The sequence below is a fragment of the Crotalus tigris genome, unplaced genomic scaffold, assembly GCF_016545835.1.
Source record: "Crotalus tigris isolate CLP2741 ecotype Arizona unplaced genomic scaffold, ASM1654583v1 scf7180000020588.15403103151:6194809, whole genome shotgun sequence".
In the NCBI taxonomy this organism is placed as follows: Eukaryota; Metazoa; Chordata; class Lepidosauria; order Squamata; family Viperidae; genus Crotalus; species Crotalus tigris.
Genome location: NW_024098092.1, coordinates 1707690 through 1727034, shown reverse-complemented (window position 1 = coordinate 1727034; position 19345 = coordinate 1707690). Strand labels below are relative to the sequence as shown.

The following is a 19345-nucleotide window of genomic DNA, read 5'->3' as shown; positions in this document are numbered from 1 at the left end:
TGGAATATTTGATAGCGTCTGGCTCTTTTTCTGGCATGTCCAAAAAAAAACCAAAAAATCTACAATAAATAAGCACCTATATAAGTCTTCCAATGTTTATTTTTCACGCCAGGAGTAATGATAGATCTTAAAAGATACGGATCATGCTTGTTAGCTAAAAAGATACTGACCGTATCAGTCAACACAATGAACAAATGAAGCCGGTGCAGGATACTGTATGCTATTTTAAGCCTCTATTTTGCTTTTTATCCGATACCACATCAGCTGTTTTGAAATGCTTTGGGGACGACATTTTCATTTGCCCACATATATCCATTCTGCTTTCTCTTCCAGCTAAAATGCATTTTTACTTCTGTGAAGAGAGAGTGTAATGGTTTAGTTTGATTTTCTGCAGCATCGCTGTCCTCTGCAGAACGTAGAAATGTCTAAGGAGAAAGACTAAAAGATATTGCATAGGCTTTTTTGTCTTTGTTTTTTTTTTTTTTTTAGAAAAAAATCCCTAGAGGTGTGTTGGATTTTTTTATACTTGCCACTTATACCAATTAAATGAACAAGCTGTACAGAAAAGGGCTATCTTTTTAAAGCTTGACTGAGTCATGAGTGATGTCAGTCATCAAAACTAGCTCGCTCGCTCTCTCTCTCTCTCTCTCTCTCTCTCCTTGGTAAAAGAGCAGTGTGAATAATCTCACTGTTTTACATGCCGAGGAAATGTTATTTGTGTTGTGTATGCATCAAACATTCTTGGTTATATAAATGGCAGTTTATCTGATACGTATTTGTAAAAAAAAATCACTGCTCTTTTTTTTTCTCTTTTAAAAGCTAACACTAGAAGACCCTGTGGAAATCCTTGAATTTTAATTTCTGGAGTGCACCCAAGAGACCATCAAAATGTCAGGAGCTTCTGTAAAAGTAGCTGTTCGGGTCAGACCTTTTAATTCCCGAGAGACCAGCAAAGAGTCCAAATGCATCATCCAAATGCAAGGAAATTCAACCAGTAAGTCGAGCTTAATTTTCTAATAAGAGTGTGGTTTTTCCCTTCCGGGACTCTCAGTAAATTGTTGGTACTGCATATAGATAATGTCACTGACAATCATTCAAACAAGTTTCTTTTCTTTTTTTGTGGCAGTCTTGTATTCTTTTCCTTTTTTTTTTTGTTGCTCTGGAATGATTTATATCTTACCTGGCAGCCTTTTTTCCTCATCCGTAACCGTCTGGAAAGGAGCGGAAAACAATCACACATGCTTCAGGGACTTCCTTGTCATTAGCAAAGGCGACTTGGCCATCTTGTGCAAGTTCCTTTTTGGAAAGTAGCAGGATGACGCGTCCACGAGGTATTCTGGGGAACAAGATTTGCTGACCTGGGCATTTTTGATGCTATTTTGTGGCTTGTAAGCCTAATGTTCAGGATGTCCTTCTGTTCTGTTCTGTTCTTTTTTTTCTTTTTCTTTTTCCATCTGCCAGTTGATGGGACCCTGTAGGTCAGAAATAGGAAACCTGTGTCACTCTCTCTCTCTCTCTCTCTCTGTGTGTGTGTGTGTGTATTTTAATCTCAGGAAAACTAGAAGTGTGTTCCCAACCAATAGCTTAGCCTTCATATTCTTTAAGGATGAACAATCTTTGGTTCTCCAGATGTTTCCAAATGACAACTCGCAATATCTTTGGCCATTTACTACCCTGACTGGAATGATAGAAAATTGTAATTTACCCAGACGGCTGCAGGTTCCTCTGTTTCATTCATATAAAGACCGCTAGCGAGGGACATTTCCACTATCCTTTGCTGGGAGTTGGCTCTACAGTCAAACCGCTTTTAATATTAAGATATTTCTCCTTGTGTTTCTTAGGATTTAGTCCTATGTCTGGTGTTGCAGAGAGAAAAAAAATCTGATAGCACTTAAAGAACGCCCAGCCTGTTCTGTAAGCTTGTAGCTTTCTTCGGCCTGAGTTGTTGTTGTTGTGTTACAAGTGGCTCTTCTTGTTTCCTCCTGCCCTTAATGGTTTGCCAACATTGCTATTTTGTATCAGACGCTTCCTTTTTCATATAAGATTCTAAAGTTGGGGCTGTCACCCTCAGCATGGTCTCTTGAAGGTGAAAATGCGAGGAGCAAAGTTTAAAAAGAGAAAGCACAAAGGACGAAGCCAATTTTTTCTTTAAGTGAGAAAACCTTCCTTTGGATCTTTCTCCTGGATCAAAGATCTGTAGCTTTTTCCTGAATTGTCTGCAGACAAGACAAAATGGGGCCGAAATGGCAGGTGGTCAGACTTATTTGGATCATTAATAACTGTGGGAAAATAGCTTTCGAGACCTCCTTAAAACTTGCAACCAGAGTCTCTTGAGTATGTTGTGAGGTGGGAAATATGCCAAGAATGTACAGAAAGAGAGCAGTTATGAAAAGCAGGGGTCAGAGATGCAAATGGTGGACAGGAAAATAGGAGAGTTTGCAGGATGTTCGAGCCATCTTCACAGGCTTTGTTTATGGCTTTGAAGGCTTTCTTAAAAGAAAAAGTTTATGATGTTCTCGCTGAGTGGAAATGGATGGAATGACATAGAAATACATGCTTGAAGTAATGTTTGCCAAAAACTTTTTAAATCATTTGCACGTGAATGCTATTGGATTCTTGGATTGCCACATCAGATCCCTATCAGGCCAAGAATGCAGGGCGGAAGAGAATCTTAGGGAAAGATTATCAGATGATTAGTAAATGGAAGAGGAAAGGTAGTTTTACTTCCAAGATACGGCTGCTTATGCTTTCCAGGCTCCTCAGGAATTTAGCACTATGTTGTAGGATTCAGCAGGGAATCAGGATTCTTCATCTTGAAATTTCTAGCAAACATTGATTTGGAGCAGAAAAGAAAGTTGCCTCTTCTGACAAAGAACCTTGGATTTAACCAATGATTTTCCTTTGTCCTGTTTGGAGGGGAAAAAAAACCTGGAAGGGATTCATCCCTACGAAATCTGGTCTCCGATTGATCCCTCATTTGAAACTTGTCGAGGACACCGAGGCGCATACCTGCTGTAATCTTTCCCTGCGCGTGACAGGCGTCTTCCTTTTGTCAGATTTTTGTTATTACAGTGAAATCCTGCAGTCCAGCTGAAATCACATGCTCTGACTGCATAAGGAAACTGGTATGTTGGCACCAAGCCTAAGCCTGCCTGTGGGGCACTCGGGAGCGGATTGCAGATGTTACGCAGTTGAAGGATGCTGCCGTGGGGATTTTAGAACTGAAAAGGGGGAGTGAGGTGGGAATCGCCTGTAGGAGATCGTCTAGCCGTGGGATTGTAAAAACGGATTCTGGAGCTGCCTGTTTACAGGTTTATTCAAGCCACGATATAAAAAAGATGTGGAGACTCTAGAGAAAAAAAAAGTGCAGAGAAGAGCAACAAAGATGATTAGGGGACTGGAGGCTAAAACATATGAAGCACAGTTGTAGGAATTGGGTATGTCTAAGCTAACAAAGAGAAGGACGAGGGGGGACAGGATAGCAGTGTTCCAGTATCTCAGGGGCTGCCCCAAAGAAGAGGGAGTCAAGCTATTCTCCGAAGCGCCTGAAGGCAGGACAAGAATCAACGGATGGAAACTCATCAAGGAGAGAAGCAACCTGGAATTAAGAAGGAATTTCCTGACAGCGAGAACAATCAACCAGTGGAACAACCTGCCTCCAGACGTTTGTGGGTGTTCCATCCCTGGAGGTTTTTAAGAAGAGGCTGGACAACCATTTGTCTGAAATGGTATAAGGTTTCCTGCCTGAGCAAGGGGTTGGACTAGAAGACCTCCAAGGGTCCCTTCCAACTCCCAACAGATTCATTCTGTTCATTCTGTTAAGTGGTGGTTTCCCCCTTAAATTCACACTTCTATCTGAAGCATGAAAAATTCAATACATTGAGAAAAGCAAATATCTGGAGACAATTTTCAGTTGCATTGATGGGACAGGATGCTCTTCATAGCGACTTGCTGTAGCCCGTGCAAAGTCTGCAGAATTGGGCTTGACTTTTTTTTTTTTTGCTTCTGGGTTGGGAATCCAGCTTGGATTAAACCAATTTGCCAAGCATGATTGCACCAAATCAGCACAGGGTGACAGGTTCCCCCCCCCCCCCCGATTTCTCAAGGTGGTTCTTTGTTGCACTAAACCAGTGATCCTCAACCTTTCTAATGCCGTGACCCCATAATACAGTTCCCCATGTTGTGGTGACCCCCAAGTGGGTGTGGCCACCAATAAGAGGGAGTAGGACAGCTAGGGAAAAGGGAAAAAAATGGCGGACAGCGTGGTTTGGCGACCCCCGTGAAATGGTCATTCGACCCCAAATGGGGTCCTGACCCACAGATTGAGAATCACTGCACTAAACTGTCATTTGATGGTATGTTTGAACCAACACTTCTGTGGCAACTCCCTTCACCAATGCGCATAAGTTGATGGGTCTTTTTTGTCTTTAGCCAGTATGCAGTTTCCCCAGTTGCAACTAACCGTCTTTGTCTCTGTCCTTCTCGCTCAGTTAGGAACTAGGTCAGGGGTCTTCAAACTTGGCCCTTTGATGACTTGTGGACTTCAACTCCCAGGCTGAGGAATTCTGGGAGTTGAAGTCCACAAGTCATCAAAGGGCTAAGTTTGAAGACCCCCTGCTCTAGAGATACTTTTTGTTCTGCTCTTAAAGGCAGAAGACTCTGTACCTTCCACCTGATGTCACCTCCACCTTTTTTCTGGTCAGTTTCTTCCATTAGGAAGAGAATTGGATCCTCTTTGAAAAGCAGTATAGAAGAGAGCTCTGGAATACAGGATCCTTTTATGAGATCGTTCTGGTGAATCAGCTCCCAGCTCTTTAATAATACACAACAAATAAGTCCAGCCAATTGGAAAGGAATGTTATTCAATCATATGACAGCAGCTGAAATGCCACAATTATGCTTCCACTCCCAGGCAATTTGGCCTTGTGCTTCCAAATCAGATAGAACAGTTTGCCTGAAATCCAGCAGTTGGAAGGAACGGCTATTATTCCCCACAAGCCCAGCTCATTGAATTATTCAATTAATGTTGATATAAATTAAAAAATATTTTCCGAGGTCAAGGGGTACAGTGTGACTCTCCACTTTTTTTTTCTAATTACTGTTTTTTTTTTTAAAATTGCTTCCCATGCTGATAATTAGTTGGACCCTAATTCTTTTTTCTTTAGTTTTTTTTTGTAGTCCATTGAAATAGCTTATAAAGCATTGAGCACAGTATTAGCAACACTGCCTCAAACACTGCAGTCCTTTTAAAAGTACAATGAGTGGGAAGCAATTTATTAATCTCATTTGCTTTTTTTTTTTTTTTTTAAAGGTTTTAAAAATTCCCTCTCTCTGTTTTAAAAGGTAAACGCTTTCTCTGTATCTTGTCTTTGTGGTTACGGAATTTGCTTGAAAAAGTTAAAGCAATGAGATTGGAGGGTGCCAACCCCCTTTATCTCAGGGTTGAAGCAACAGAAGAGAAACAAGCCATGTCTTGAAGGACATAGTTGCTGCTTTGAACAGATCCTGGGGTTGGTTTTTTTAGGAAGTATAGCAGATAACTTGGCCTCTAGAACTCTTTGTGATTTGAATTCTTCCCTGTATATCCATGAATTTAAGATAGGTCATTGGTAAATACCTTCTCAAATGAAAAAGGTGGGGTTTTTTTGTCTGAAATATTACTAATGAGAGCAAATAAAATTCTCACATGGACCTGATGATACAAAGCAGTTTGCTATCTTAAGGCCATCCGGGGCGCTGCAGATTAAAATGGCTACCTGGCAGCCAGCCGTACACAGCTATTCAATTTTCTTCTCAAGTTACAGGCATCCCCAAACGGTCCTAAAATAAGGAATCTTGGCACTGGGAAGATTATTACCGGACCAGGAGATTCTTCAGATCACTCAGTTGTTCAAAAACAGCACCTTTTGTGTCTAGAAAAACGGAGAAAAAAAAAAAAAGCCTTTTCAGATAATGGCCAAATGTGGCACGAAGGGGAATAATTAGCCTTTTTTCCTCCCAAACTCTCTTCTGTTCTCATCACCTGAGATGTAACACTCCGCCTTCTGAACGGAAAAGCGCTTCCAGGCACAGGCTGGACTTTTCTTGCCTCTTCAGTTGCTGAGACGCGAGAAGTGATTTTACACTGGGTTGTGTGCGCCTGCATATTTATGTACTCTCTTTTTGACAGAATTGTGCCTAAAGCAAGCCACCGAGAAGAGTCAGGGATACAGTAAATAGAACAGCAGTTTAACGATCAGGCAATACCATACAGCAATGCAATAAACCAATGGTTCTCAACCTTTTTAATGCCGCAACCCCCAACCGGTCGTAAGTCAAGGATTACTCAACCGGTCGTAAGTCGAGGACTACTCAACTGGTGCAGCACCGTTTGCAGAATGGGACTTTTGGCGGGCTCAGCAGGGCAGAGACAGCCTGGACAATTCCTATTGACTTTTGAAAGCCAATAGAATTAGACTCTATTCAAGAGAGTCCATTCTATTGGCTTTCAAAAGCCAATAGAATAAAAGGGAGTAGCACAGCTAAGGAAAAGGGGGAAAAAAATGGCGGACTGCGTTGTTTGGCGACCCCCGTGAAATGGTCGTTCGACCCCAAGTGGGATCCCGGCCCACAGATTGAGAACCACTACAGTAAACTAAACTAAAAATCATACGGCACAAGCATTCATTCATCCTTCAAGTCAAGTCTAGCTATTTATTTATTTATTGGTTGGTTGGTTGGTTGCCCCTCCTTTTTTTCCAGGTGTGCGTGCACTACTCCTTCCTCTTATTTTTTCCCCCCCAATACTCTGTTCATTAAGCAGGACTGGGAGAGTGGTTGGTTCAAAGTCATTGGCTAAAGGTGGACTCAAATTTGGGTCTCTTAACACCCTTTTCACTGAACCTCACTAGTCCTAGAGAGACCCTTGTAATTTTCTTGCTAATAACACAGAAAAGGTTTGCCATTTTTCTCTTGGAATTTGTCACTGACTTCCCCAGTCTAGCATGTAGTCCCGCTATTCCCTGAAATCTTAAGCCCGGACGAGGTCAGTTCAGGATAGTACCTGGTTTTGTCTTGTTTTGTGGTGTTTTGTTTCGTTTTGTTTTCTCTGTGAGAGAAAATTGAATGGAGCAAAAAGGGAAGCTGTGGCTAAAGTTTTTTTGCCATTTAACGTTCCGTCATCTTAAAAATCTGGAAGCCGATTGAATGCAGCCATGCAAAGCTCCGTTAAAACTTGAATTCGATGCATCAAGATGTGAACTTCGGCCTTCTATTCTTCTGTCCTTTCAGAGCAGAATAAAACAAGAGGGCTGCATTTTTGAGTAGGCAGCTGGGAAAAGCTGGCAGTGGAGAATGTTGACCCGGTTTCCAACTAAGAATCATTTGATTGTGAATCCGTTTCTGGATACATTCTCTTCCTTGTTTAAAGCTGGGCTTCATTTTTTTCCCCTATGAAGTGGGTTTCTTTTTTTTGCCCTGCATTCCATCCTAGCCAATATCCAGATGTGAGAGCTGCCTCTCCCCGTGCTTGGCTAAACACATGCAAATCTTCCATTTCGAATAGGACACAAGAGCCCTGCGTTAAAAATGGTGGGCCCCGTTACAAAGACTGTCCAGCATCCGCTGGAGAACAAAGACCCCAAATGAAATGCAGGCTGTAGCTTCTAGTGGTTTACTCAGGTCGAGGCCCAACTGTGGACATGTGGTTTTCCTGAAACGCCAGCTGCAAGGTGGGTATTTATAGCCACTGGCTCTGCCAGAGCAGCTGAGGATGAGAGCTTTTCCAGCAGCTTTTGGCCTTCCTCGTCTTCTGCACAGTCCACTCCTTTCTCCTCCTGGTACAAAAACGACCATTCCTAAAGCCAGGGGATAAACTCACAGGATTCCAGATTCCAGGCTAAGCCACCTCATAAATGTATTGCCGAGCTTGCTTTGTTTGAGTCCGCCTTGCTGGGAAGCAACTACCTCTCTGCAGCCAGGAAGAGTCTGTTTCTCCCCCATTTGTTCCGAAGTAACATGAACTCTGCTTTCAGATTATTTTAATTCAGATTATTTTTGTAACCTAAAACGGGGGGGGGGGAAGGGGGAGGAAGAGCCTACTCCAGGTTCCAAAGAGAGCAGTGGTTCTCCACCTGTGGGTCGGGACCCCATTTGGGGTCAAACGACCATTTCATGGGGGTCGTCAAACAACGCAGTCCGCCGTTCCCCCCCCCCCCTTTTCCTTAGCTGTGCTACTCCCTTTTATTCTATTGGCTTTTGAAAGCCAATGGAATAGACTCTCTTGAACAGAGTCTAATACTATTGGCTTTCAAAAGCCCATAGGAATTGTCCAGGCTGTCTCTTCCCTGCTGAGCCCGCCAAAAGTCCCATTCTGCAAACAGTGCTGCACCAGTTGAGTAGTCCTCAATTTACAACCGGTTGAGTAGTCCTCGACTTACGACCGGTTGGGGAGTCGCGGCATTAAAAAGGTTGAGAACCACTGAAATAGAGCATGTGATTTGGCACTTTCAAGCTTGTTTTGCTGCTTTTTTTTACTCCTTCTTGTCTTTCTTATTCTTTTTCCTTTTAATGCTGAATATAACCAATAGATATCCACCTCAGGTTGTGTGATAGAATAGATTGGAGCGGGTGTGTTTTGAATACATAGCTAGTCCTTGACTTACGGCCACAATGGAGCCCAAGATTTCTGTTGCTGAGGGAGACCGTTGTTAAATGAGTCTTGCCCCATTTTACTCGCTAACTGAATCCCTGCAGTTGTTACGTTAGTAGCAAGGTTGTTAAACGAATCCCCCATTGACTTTGCTTGTCAAAAGGTTGCAAAAGGGGATCTCAGGATCCCAGGACACTGCGACCGTCATAAATGTGCATTTGAATTTGAGTCCATGACCCTGGGGATGCTGCAACGGTCCTAAGTGTGAAAAACCGTTGAAAGTCACTTTTTTCAGTGCTGTTGTAACTTCGAACGGTCACTAAACGAACTGTTGTAAGTTGAGGACTACCCGTACTTATCAAGTACAGGTTGGCTTGGAAAATTTATTGAAGTTTCTTTTGTCACACTTTTGAACAGCGGCAAGATCAGCCACCATTTTTCTGCCCGAGCACGGAGCTAAATGTAGCTTCTGCCTGGACGTAATGTGAGTCACTCACTTCACCACACTTACTGTAGATCTGGATGACTCAGGTCTGCATTCTTCCTTCCCCTTGACTCGTGGTGTGATGCTGGACACCTCATTTATTGCGCAGCCTGCCTTTCCCACCTATCAGATCAGAAGACCTTGATCATCCTCCGCCTGTTGAATAATGGTAGCCAACCGAGGAGCGTCTTTATGAAACAATTGGAAGTAGCAGCAGTTACCATCTTCAAAACTTTATCCCGTGCAGAAGTCTGACTGTCTCTGCTCGTATGACGGAAAAAACAGGATGAGAGTCCTTCAAAGTTGCATCACCGTTCTTATGATGACCGGGTTCAATAAAAGTAGGTCAAGAAGAGGATGAGCTAATGGCAACTGAGAATGAATGGAGGACGTCCCCCTCTCTCTATCAGCTCTCAAGAACTTCTTCTCAGAGCTAATGCTTCTGGCTTTTCCCCTCCATGAGTAGTGAGAATTAGCTTGGTTGACACCCAGAGGGTGCCATTAGAATATGCCAACATCTTGAAAGAGAACATAATTAATTAAGGAACGGTTGCTGGAATTGGGTATGTCTACTTTAATGAAGAGAAGGACGAAGGGGGACACAAGAGCAGTCTTCCAGTATCTCAGGGGCTGCCCCAAAGAAGAGGGAGTCAAGCTATTCTCCAAAGCTCCTGAAGGCAGGACAAGAAGCAAGGGATGGAAACTAATCAAGGAGAGAAGCAACCTGGAACTAAGGAGGAATTTCCTGACAGTTAGAACAATAAACCAGTGGAACAACCTGCCTCCAGAAGCGGTGAATGCTCCAACACTGGAAGTTTTTAAGATTGGACAGCCATTTGTCTGAAATGGTATAGGGCTGTGTGCCACAGGTGGCACGCAGAGCCCTCTCTCTGGGCATGTGCACCGTCGCCCCAGTCCTAGGCCTTCAGCTGGATTTTATACAACCTTTTCACTTTAGGCCTCCGCTGCCGTGTGCAAAAAAAAAAAAAAAAAAAAAGGTTCAATCAATCAATTTCAACTTCTTGCAGGAAAAAAAAAGATCTCAAAAAGTTGGAATTGATTGAACTTTTTAGTCCTACCCAGTCTGCCGTTATCACCGAAGCCACGCCCACCCAATGGGCCACGCCCACCTGGCACCCGCCGATACATAAATGGGTTTTGGGTTGCAGTTTGGGCACTCGGTCTCTAAACGGTTCGCCATCACTGGTATAGTGTTTCCTGCCTGAGCAGGGGGTTGGACTATATGACCTCCAAGGTCCCTTCCAACTTTTTATTATTATTATTATTATTATTATTATTATTATTATTATTATTATTATTATTACTATGCTGGCTTTAGGGAGGACTTGCTCATAATTCGAGTCAAACACAGCCCAACAAGAAGACATCGAGAAAATCAGAGAAACAGATCTGTGTTCCAATTTTTCATTTGCCACCAATGATGGATGTTGGCCTTTATTTTGTATTTTGGGGCCATGGGTCTGTACCTCTAAAGTCTGCTAGGCAAGAAAGGATGATCACATGTCCGTCAACAGGGAAACCCAGCCCCAATGATTGGTATTTGAGACAATGAAACCCAGTCTTCCACTTTTAACAAATGGCGAGCGCAAATTCTACCGAGGGGCAAATATAGCACAGGGTAAAGCAGTCCTATAAAAAAATTACAGTGCAGCCTCAAACGCTACTCAGGCTGTGGTGTTCTCTGAAGCAGGTGGCCAGGGTTAACTGCGATGATGCTCCAAGTTGCTTTTAGCACCACAGTGATGGAAACTAATTATAGTCGTAACACAAAAGCATTTGAGGGGCGGTTTGCAAACAGAAGACTTAATTGCCATGTTGGCTTTTTCCCCCCTTCAAATTCCAGATAAACACATTAATTTTGTTGAACAACACGCAAGCGGTTAGTGCAGGTCTTCGCTTTCTTCCCTGTGATTCCCCGTCTCCTTTTCTAAGGATCTGTGTAATTAAACTATTAGCCTGGGGTCCTGTGCATCCAAACTGAAGTAATCGGTCTGGACTAGGAAACCGACAACGGGACGACCGCATCGCAATAGGGCTGTCGCAGCAGCAGCGTGGAAACTCTGAAATTGTTTGAAAGAAGAGTGCCATATCATGAGCAAGATACCAGAAATTTAAAGCCTGTTAAAAAGTGTTTTGTTCCAGAATGCATTCATACATTCTTTTAAGCCAGCACTCCCTAGCTTTTTGGGCACTAGGGACCGGTTCCGTGGAGGGAGGTTTTTCCGCAGACCGGAGAAGGCGTGGTGCTGTCTCCATCCCACGGATGGGGCTTCGCTTGTTTGCACGGCCCAGCTTCTGTCAGGCACAACTCCAGGTAGCTCACAACAGCAACAAACACCTGCCCCCAAATAATAAAATAATCAAACATACCCGATGATAAGTCACTGGAATGCTTGGAAAAAATGCTTGGAAAAATCAAAAAGCATTAAAAAAGAGAGACCTCATTAGAAAACCGATACTATTGCCGAGGACAGAAGCATAAACTTACAAGAAGTCAAAGAAGCAATTACTGACAGTATCGGTTATTCAGAAGCTGCCGCACAACGATGAATCAAATTCAATTAGAGGCATATGGCGGGTAACTTTTGACATCATAAATTTGCAGTGAGCCAAATGAAGTCAGAATTGAAAAAAAAAAAAAAAAAAACGGAAAGCAAGGAGCCGTACGGATAAGCCAAGTCAAAAAGTAGGCCATCCTACTGAGAACTTCTGGATTGGGGAATTTTTCTTTGAACTATGATGATGAAGACCCAGGTCCCTTTCCCCCTCCATCAGAGACCCACAAAAAAGCTGACACAAAAAGCTCAAGGACTCCTGGGCAGTTCAACCCATTTGGAAATGCATGTTATAATACGGAGATAAAAAGATCCTGAATTATGGATTGGCTTTCAGAAGTTCAACCTTCTGTGGGAACAACCAGAGTCTGCAATAAAAAGGGCCTGAGAAAGAAACTAAAAACACCATAGAGGAGCCAATTAAAATGTTCACAGAAATGATATCTTTTAAAAAAAGACAGAGAGATCCATCATCTAATGCTCTCCCCTTCTTAGCCTCCACATTTCTCTGTTTTGCCTTGGCATTTATTGTCATGTTTCTAAGCTGCAACTGAATGGACCCTCAACACAGCAGATTCACAACGTAAAAATAAAGGCTTCTGTAATGAAACATATCAAGGTTGTGGAAAAAATAGGTTTAGAGGTGGCTAAACTTATATTTTTTCCCCCACAACCTTGATATATGTAAGCTCACTGTCCAACTATGGAAGAGGAAACAGAAGCGGAAAAAAGGTTAGCAAAAGTCTGTGGAATTCACATTACTAACTTCTCTCATTTATATCCTGTGGAAAGTTGGCCAGAATTTCCAAGTGACTTCCTGAATTTTTGTGACAGCATTGATCCGTTTTTATCAATCTGATTTCATCTTCAAACAATCTACATGAACCCGACCACTATTTCAGTGAACCGTGGTAAAAACACACCACGGTTTAAAACGGGTCCCCAACCGCCCGGTGGCCATGTAAGTCTTATAAATAAATATCCATGAATTCAGTTACTGAATAGCTCACCAGCATTTCAAAACCAGCAACTTGGAATGGCTCCCTACAAGAGCCAGTGTGAAAGAACAGAACTCAAGCTAATAAGAGTGGCTAATAAAATGAAACAAAATTAACAAACCCACAGGATTCATACTGGATTATTTAGCAATTGAGAAGTCTGCCAAGCAATTCTTCCTCGAAAGATTTATTTATATAGCCCCCAACTCAAACAAATGTGGCTCTCCTGAGGACAGCATTTACTCTTGTTTATGATAGTTCTTAGTGCTCTCCGAACTTGGTTGTTTTCTTGCAGACTTTTCATTATCCAACTAGGTGACATCTTCAGTGTGTGATATTATATAATATAATAGTAGTAAAGTTGGAAGGGACCTTGGAGGTCATCTAGTCCAACCCCCTGCTCAGGCAGGAAACCCTACACCATTTCGGACAAATGGCTGTCCAGTCTCTTCTTAAAAACTTCCAGTGTTGGAGCGTTCACCGCTTCTGGAGACAGGCTGTTCCACTGGTTAATTGTTCTCACTGTCAGGAAGTTTCTCCTTAGTTCTAGGTTGCTTCTCTCCTTGATGAGTTTCCACCTTATTATTTTTGCACCTCACTTTTGTAATAGAAATAGATGAGGTAGAATTTTTCATGAGTCCCATTTTGGAAAGCAAGCTCAGTCAAGTATCTAGTAGAAGATAGGAATTGTACGTTCTCTGCCCTGATTGTTCCTCAGAGTTCTTGGATAGTAAATGTGTATGTTTTTTTTTTTTTTTTTTTTTGTCTTTCAGGTATTTTGAATCCAAAGAATCCGAAAGAAGCACCCAAATCCTTCAGCTTTGACTATTCGTACTGGTCCCATACCTCGGTAAGAACCCTAGTTTGTCTTGAACCCAGATTCCTTCTGAAAGTGTGATAAAAGCCAGGGAGCGGACGGGTGGATATGTCTCAGTCCTCCAGGCAACAGCTGTTTTTCTCCTCTGATTGTATTGCGATTTTAGCTGTTTTTAAGAGCCAAAAGGTTCCTCTCGATCTAAATGCATTTTCCAGCCTGCAATCAGAAATATTAAATTTCATAGGAGGTACAAGTGTGTCCAAGGATGGCTTTGCAGAGAGGAGAGAGAGAGAGAGAGAGAGAGGATTAGCCTAAGCAGCTCCAAGGTGGAATTTGAACCTCAAACAATTTCCATGTAGGAGTCTATGTATAAACTTCCTCTTGGAATATTCCTAGCTCCGTAAAAGATGAGTTTTCAGTTTCCTAGCTTAGCTTATTAAGAGCAGTGTACGCTGCTTCCCCATTTGGCTCCCAGTAGACTAAACCATGACAGCAGACTGGCATCCAGGCCCTGAAGCCCCCATATCTTATGGAAGCTACAGCTAGGATTTCACCGACTTCCAGCAGTTATTGGATTTTGAGGTATCGCCATTCAGTTGTTCTTCAGAGATGAAAACGATGGAAAATGAATCTTCCTGTCCATCGCGCTTTCGGCCCTGTGATTTATCCAGAAAAAGAAAATCTCTGCATTAGGTAGAGCAGGCAACTAAGTATTTCTAGCTTGCCTGTAGATAAAAATGTTAAATCTCTGCAGAACCCGCATACTGTTTTCGTCAAAGTTTCCCCGCGTAAGCCTTCTCAGAAAACAAAAGAAATCAGGAAAACATTGCAGCGAAATCATCTTGGGAGATAAAGTCATCTCAAAGTTGCCTTTGAGATAAAGCAGTCTACTGCACAAGAAATATATTTGTCTTCCCTGTTACCTTGTGGGAGGAGGGGGGCTTCGTGGCATCCGAAGCAGAACATCCAGATTCAGCCAGAATTTCATTCCCTACAGCAGTGGTTCTCAACCTGTGGGTTGGGACCCCATTTGGGGTAGAACGATCATTTCACGGGGGTCGCCAAACAACGCAGTCCGCCATTTTTTCCCCCTTTTCCTTAGCTGTGCTACTCCCTTTTATTCTATTGGCTTTTGAAAGCCAATAGAAGAGACTCTCTTGAATAGAGTCTAATTCTATTGGCTTTCAACAGCCAATGGGAATTGTCCAGGCTGTCTCTGCCCTGCTGAGCCCGCCAAAAGTCCCCTTCTGCAAACGGTGCTGCACCAGTTGAGTAGTCCTCAACTTACGACTGATTGAGTAGTCCTCGACTTACGACCGGTTGGCATTAAAAAGGTTGAGAACCACTGCCCTACAGCATTAACCTGGTGAAATCTCAAGCTTCCTCCTTCCATTATATATTCAAGATGGACAATATTTAATATTTATTTGCTACGTATATGTAGGGGTGTGGGTCTATACATATGTTGTTCATAGTATGTTTAGGTGTGTGTCGTGTGTGTTTCCCTTTGAGGGCGGGCAACTCAATTTCATTTTTGATGTCTGCCATTGTGCCCACAGTATAAAAATGTCAATAAAGGTTATCTTATCATAAGTGACACACGAAGGAAATGGGGCAGCCTTGTTAGGCTGGAATATCCTTGTCTCTAAGTCAGTGGTTCTCAACCTGTGGGTCTGGACCCCATTTGGGGTCGAACGACCATTTCACAGGGGTCGCCAAACAACGCAGTCCGCCATTTCCCCCCCCTTTTCCTTAGCTGTGCTCCTCCCTTTTATTCTATTGGCTTTTGAAAGCCAATAGAATAGACTCTCTTGAATAGAGTCTAAGTCTCTTGGCTTTCAAAAGCCAATAGGAATTGTCCAGGCTGTCTCTGCCCTGCTGAGCCCGCCAAAAGTCCTGTTCTGCAAACGGTGCTGCCCCGGTTGAGTAGTCTGCGACTTACAACCGGTTGAGTAGTCCTCGACTTACGACTGGTTGGGGGTCGCGGCATTAAAAAGGTTGAGAACCACTGCTCTAAGTCTTTTGGGAATATCCTTAAAAAAGGTACCCCAAACCGTGGGAGACATGAAATTAAGTATCTTCTTCTCTTAAATTCCTGCAGTCTGAGGATCCTTGCTTCGCCTCTCAAAACCGTGTCTACAACGACATCGGGAAAGAAATGCTCCTCCACGCCTTTGAAGGCTACAACGTCTGCATCTTTGCATATGGCCAAACTGGAGCGGGGAAATCTTACACCATGATGGGGAAGCAGGAGGAGAACCAGGCAGGGATCATCCCACAGGTAAACGGGATCTTGGCTTATTTTGCGGGGCCCAAATATTCTTCCTTCCTTCCTTCCTTCCTTCCTTCCTTCCTTCCTTCCTTCCTTCCTTCCTTCCTTCCTTCCTTCCTTCCTTCCTTCCTTCCTTCCTTCCCTTCCTTCCTTCTTTCCTTCCTTCCTTCCTTTTTTTTTCTTTCTGCCTCAGCCTTTCAGAAGAATATCCCAGCTTTTTCCCTTCTGCAAACAGATGAGGCCTCTGCGTAGTGAGACAGGCACCCTCTACCTTTAATAAATATATCAAAATGCTCTGCTGCCTTCCGTCTCTTTCCAGGGGTTGCGTTTGTGACCATTTGTGGTCGGTTGTGAGTGTTGAATGCCTTTTCCTGCTTCAAATGTGGCCTCTGAACAATGGCTCAGGTCAGCACAGTGGAATCCAGCCTGCTCTGGGTTTTGTTTTCATCGATTTTGTTCACTGCTTTTCTCTCCTATTTGTTTATTATTTTGCTCTTCTTAATGAAGTTGGGATACATTGAAACGACAGACTTCTTCAGATGCTTTTGTCTTTTGTCCCTTGGTCTTCTTCAAATAATTTAAAATGACAGTGGCGTTTCGGCACCGAGAGACAGCATTTTCCAGTCTGCAATGCGGAGTTAGTTGAAAGAAACCATAAGGGAAGAGCAAAGGCTAAGCTCATATAAGTGGTTTTTTTTTGTGAATAGTGGATCCGAATAATCATTGTGTCCGAAAGCAGGCCAGCCGTCTGATCAAACCTGCGAAGGAGACACAGGGCGTCTTGGTTCAAGGGTGTTGATTAAATGAAATGTTAGCCAGGTGTTCAAGCTGAGGTCTAGGAGAAGGAAGATCAAAGGATCAGAAATTAAATTGAGTGTCCGTATTTGGACGCTTCAGACTGGCAAACCTGCAAACCTGCTGCCACGTTGCACGAAACGGGGAGCTTCTCTGTATCTAAGTTGGTTTCAGCAGCTCTTTGTGCAGGTTACAGATTGCAAATCAATTACTGTGCCCCAAAACGTGCAGTTAGAAAATTCTGATTTTCTACACTTCGTGACACGTCGGTGATTTCACTTGAAAACTGAGCAAGCTTTTGTGTTTGGCTTTGGGCGTGTGCCGAATTAAGAACTGGTCCCAAATTGAAACGGCCTGCTCTGGCTACATAGGTACAACTATCTTAGCTTTATTGAAAGCCGTAGACTGGGTGTGTGTGTGTGTGTGTCCTTGATTGAAATGACCTTCTTTGAACTTGTGCTCACTCAAGTTTCTGCCTCGCATTTGTGAGAAAGGAAGCCGTGGCAAATATTTGCAGCGCCGTCTCTTTTGTACGTTGCATTTTATTTTGAATATAAAATTAAGATGCCTGGATCTGGGCTATGAAAGCTTTGCATACAGGGAATTTCTTTATTCTTGGGGGGGGGGGTACAAGAAGGGGGTAAGGAAGAAATGAGGACCCCGAAAAACTGTGACTTAGTGGAGCTATTAAAAGTATCCAGATTGATGGAAATACAAAGGATGCTTCTAAAACCAAGTAGCGGCGTTAATGCTTTATGATGAAATAGAGAAGATTTAGCCTAATGCTCCAACACTGGAAGTCTTTAAGAAAGAGATTGGACAACCCTGTGTCTGAAATGGGGTAGGGCTTCCTGCCTGAGCAGGGGGTTGGACTAGATGACCTCCAGGGTCCCTTCCAGCTCTCTTCTTCTGCATTCTGTAACCATCACCCTTTGGAGATGCAACCCCTGTTCCTCGTTTCAATGATCTTGTTTTTATTTATTTTTTATTATTAGACTTACTATGCCACCCGTTTCGCTGAGGCGACTCTTAGCAGCTTACCATCCTACATATTTTGAGTTTTGAAGGCCCGTTTCCTCCTTTACTCAAGCCGCCTTCCCACTTCGGTCACCGTGAAATTATGAAAGTGGCTTACCAATAGGCTTACTTCTAGTGAATTTTGGCTGGCTGGCTGGAGCTAAACTAGGAACCTGTCAATGGATTTTGGAGCAGGCTGTGTGTGTGTGTGTGTATGTGTGTGTGTGTGGCCCAGGTGGCACGGTTATAGCCAAATATCCTAGGCCAGTGATGGCAAACCTTTTAGAGACCGAGTGCCCAAACTGCGACCCAAAATCCACTTATGCATCATTGGGTGCCGGGTGGGTGTGGCCCATTAGGTGGGTGTGGCCCATTGGGTGGGCGTGGCTGTGGTAACGGCAGACTGGGTGGGACTAAAAAGTTCAATCAATCGATTCCAACTTGGCGAGACCTTTTTTTTTCCCACGAGGTTGAAATTGACTGATTGTTTGATTGAACCTTTTTTTGTGTGTGTACATGGTGGCGGAGGCCTAAAGCGAAAAGGTTTTCTAAAACCCAGCTGAAGGCCTAGGACTGGGGCGACGGTGCCCGTGCCTACGGAGAGGGCTCTGAGTGCCGTCTCTGGCACCCGTGCCATAGGTTCGCCACCACGGGTATAGGGTCTCCTTTCCACCTAAACTATAGCTTGATGCTTCCCCATTTCTTTATAGTTGTGCGAAGAGCTCTTTGAGAAGATCAACGACAACAGCAACGAGGAAATATCTTACTCTGTGGAGGTAAGCGGTGTGTCCGTATGGCCCCAAAAATTGACTCGATGGAGATTCAGTTTCGTGGTGTTTTTTTTTCCCCAGCGGGATTTCACAACTTGAGCCTTAAGAAGTGCGCAGGGGCCGTTTCCTTATTAGAAGCTCGAATCGACCGAGATAATGTCTGGATGCTGAAGGGAGCCAAAGATGAACGGCTGGATGATTTTTGGAATGCTCTTTGATTTGTTTCTGGATATTGGTGTAGTGCTGGAGGGCCCCTTTAGCTGCTGGGAGAGGAAGCACATGGGGAGCGTGTATGGAAGGGGGGGGGGGAGAATGTACACCATCAGAAGATAGCATAATGGATGGGGCTGTGCCTGAATAAACACACTCTTCCTGTTAACACAGGGGCCTTTCCAGACCATTCACAAAGCCGCTTGCCGGAACCCAGGCTGCGTAAAAGTAGTACATTGCCGTGCGGATTTAGTCTGTGTTTTGTTAGCTCTCCTTTCTGGAAGAAAACAGTCAGAGCTTCTGCTAAGCTCTCTGCAACTTGCTGGCTTCTAAGGAGTTTGGGGTTAATGTAGATTCCCCGTGGGAAAGTTAAAAAAAAATAATAAAATCAAAAAGCAGTGTTTTTTTCTCCTGGAGCTTGCCAAAGATGGAACATCCTGCTTCTTCTTCTTTTGCCCCAACCATATCCTTCTTAAAAAAAAAGAAAATCCAGCAACATCCAAAGAAACATCAAGAGATTTTGTGTTTACTCCAGCCTGTTATAATATAAGCATATTATAAGGTCTTCTACCGTCCTCGGGACTTTCCCCCCCCCCCCCTTTACCTGCAACAGCCGATATAAATGCTTCAGCAGGATTTCCGATTAAGGAAAAAAATGTGCCTGGCCAAGGCCTTTGTTTGCTCTGAAGTGAGAGTAGCAAGAGGGGAAAAGAGGTTCAGAGCAGGGAGTCATTTTCAGACTCTTGTGGTAGGAATTTGCAAGAGATGGGCCTGGGG

General features: G+C 43.5%; 1 protein-coding gene across 32 annotated transcripts in view; it reads left to right on the top strand.

Moving 5' to 3' along the window:
• Positions 1-19345, top strand: part of KIF1B (kinesin family member 1B) — an 88374-nt gene that overhangs the window by 5760 nt on the left and 63269 nt on the right. For all 32 annotated transcript variants that reach the window (XM_039367606.1, XM_039367630.1, XM_039367629.1 and 29 more), the window contains exons 2-5: positions 820-994; positions 13461-13537; positions 15606-15785; positions 18299-18364. In XM_039367606.1, coding sequence (XP_039223540.1) covers positions 889-994; positions 13461-13537; positions 15606-15785; positions 18299-18364 — 429 coding nt within the window. In that variant the 5' untranslated portion in view covers positions 820-888. The remainder of the gene's footprint in view (positions 1-819; positions 995-13460; positions 13538-15605; positions 15786-18298; positions 18365-19345) is intronic.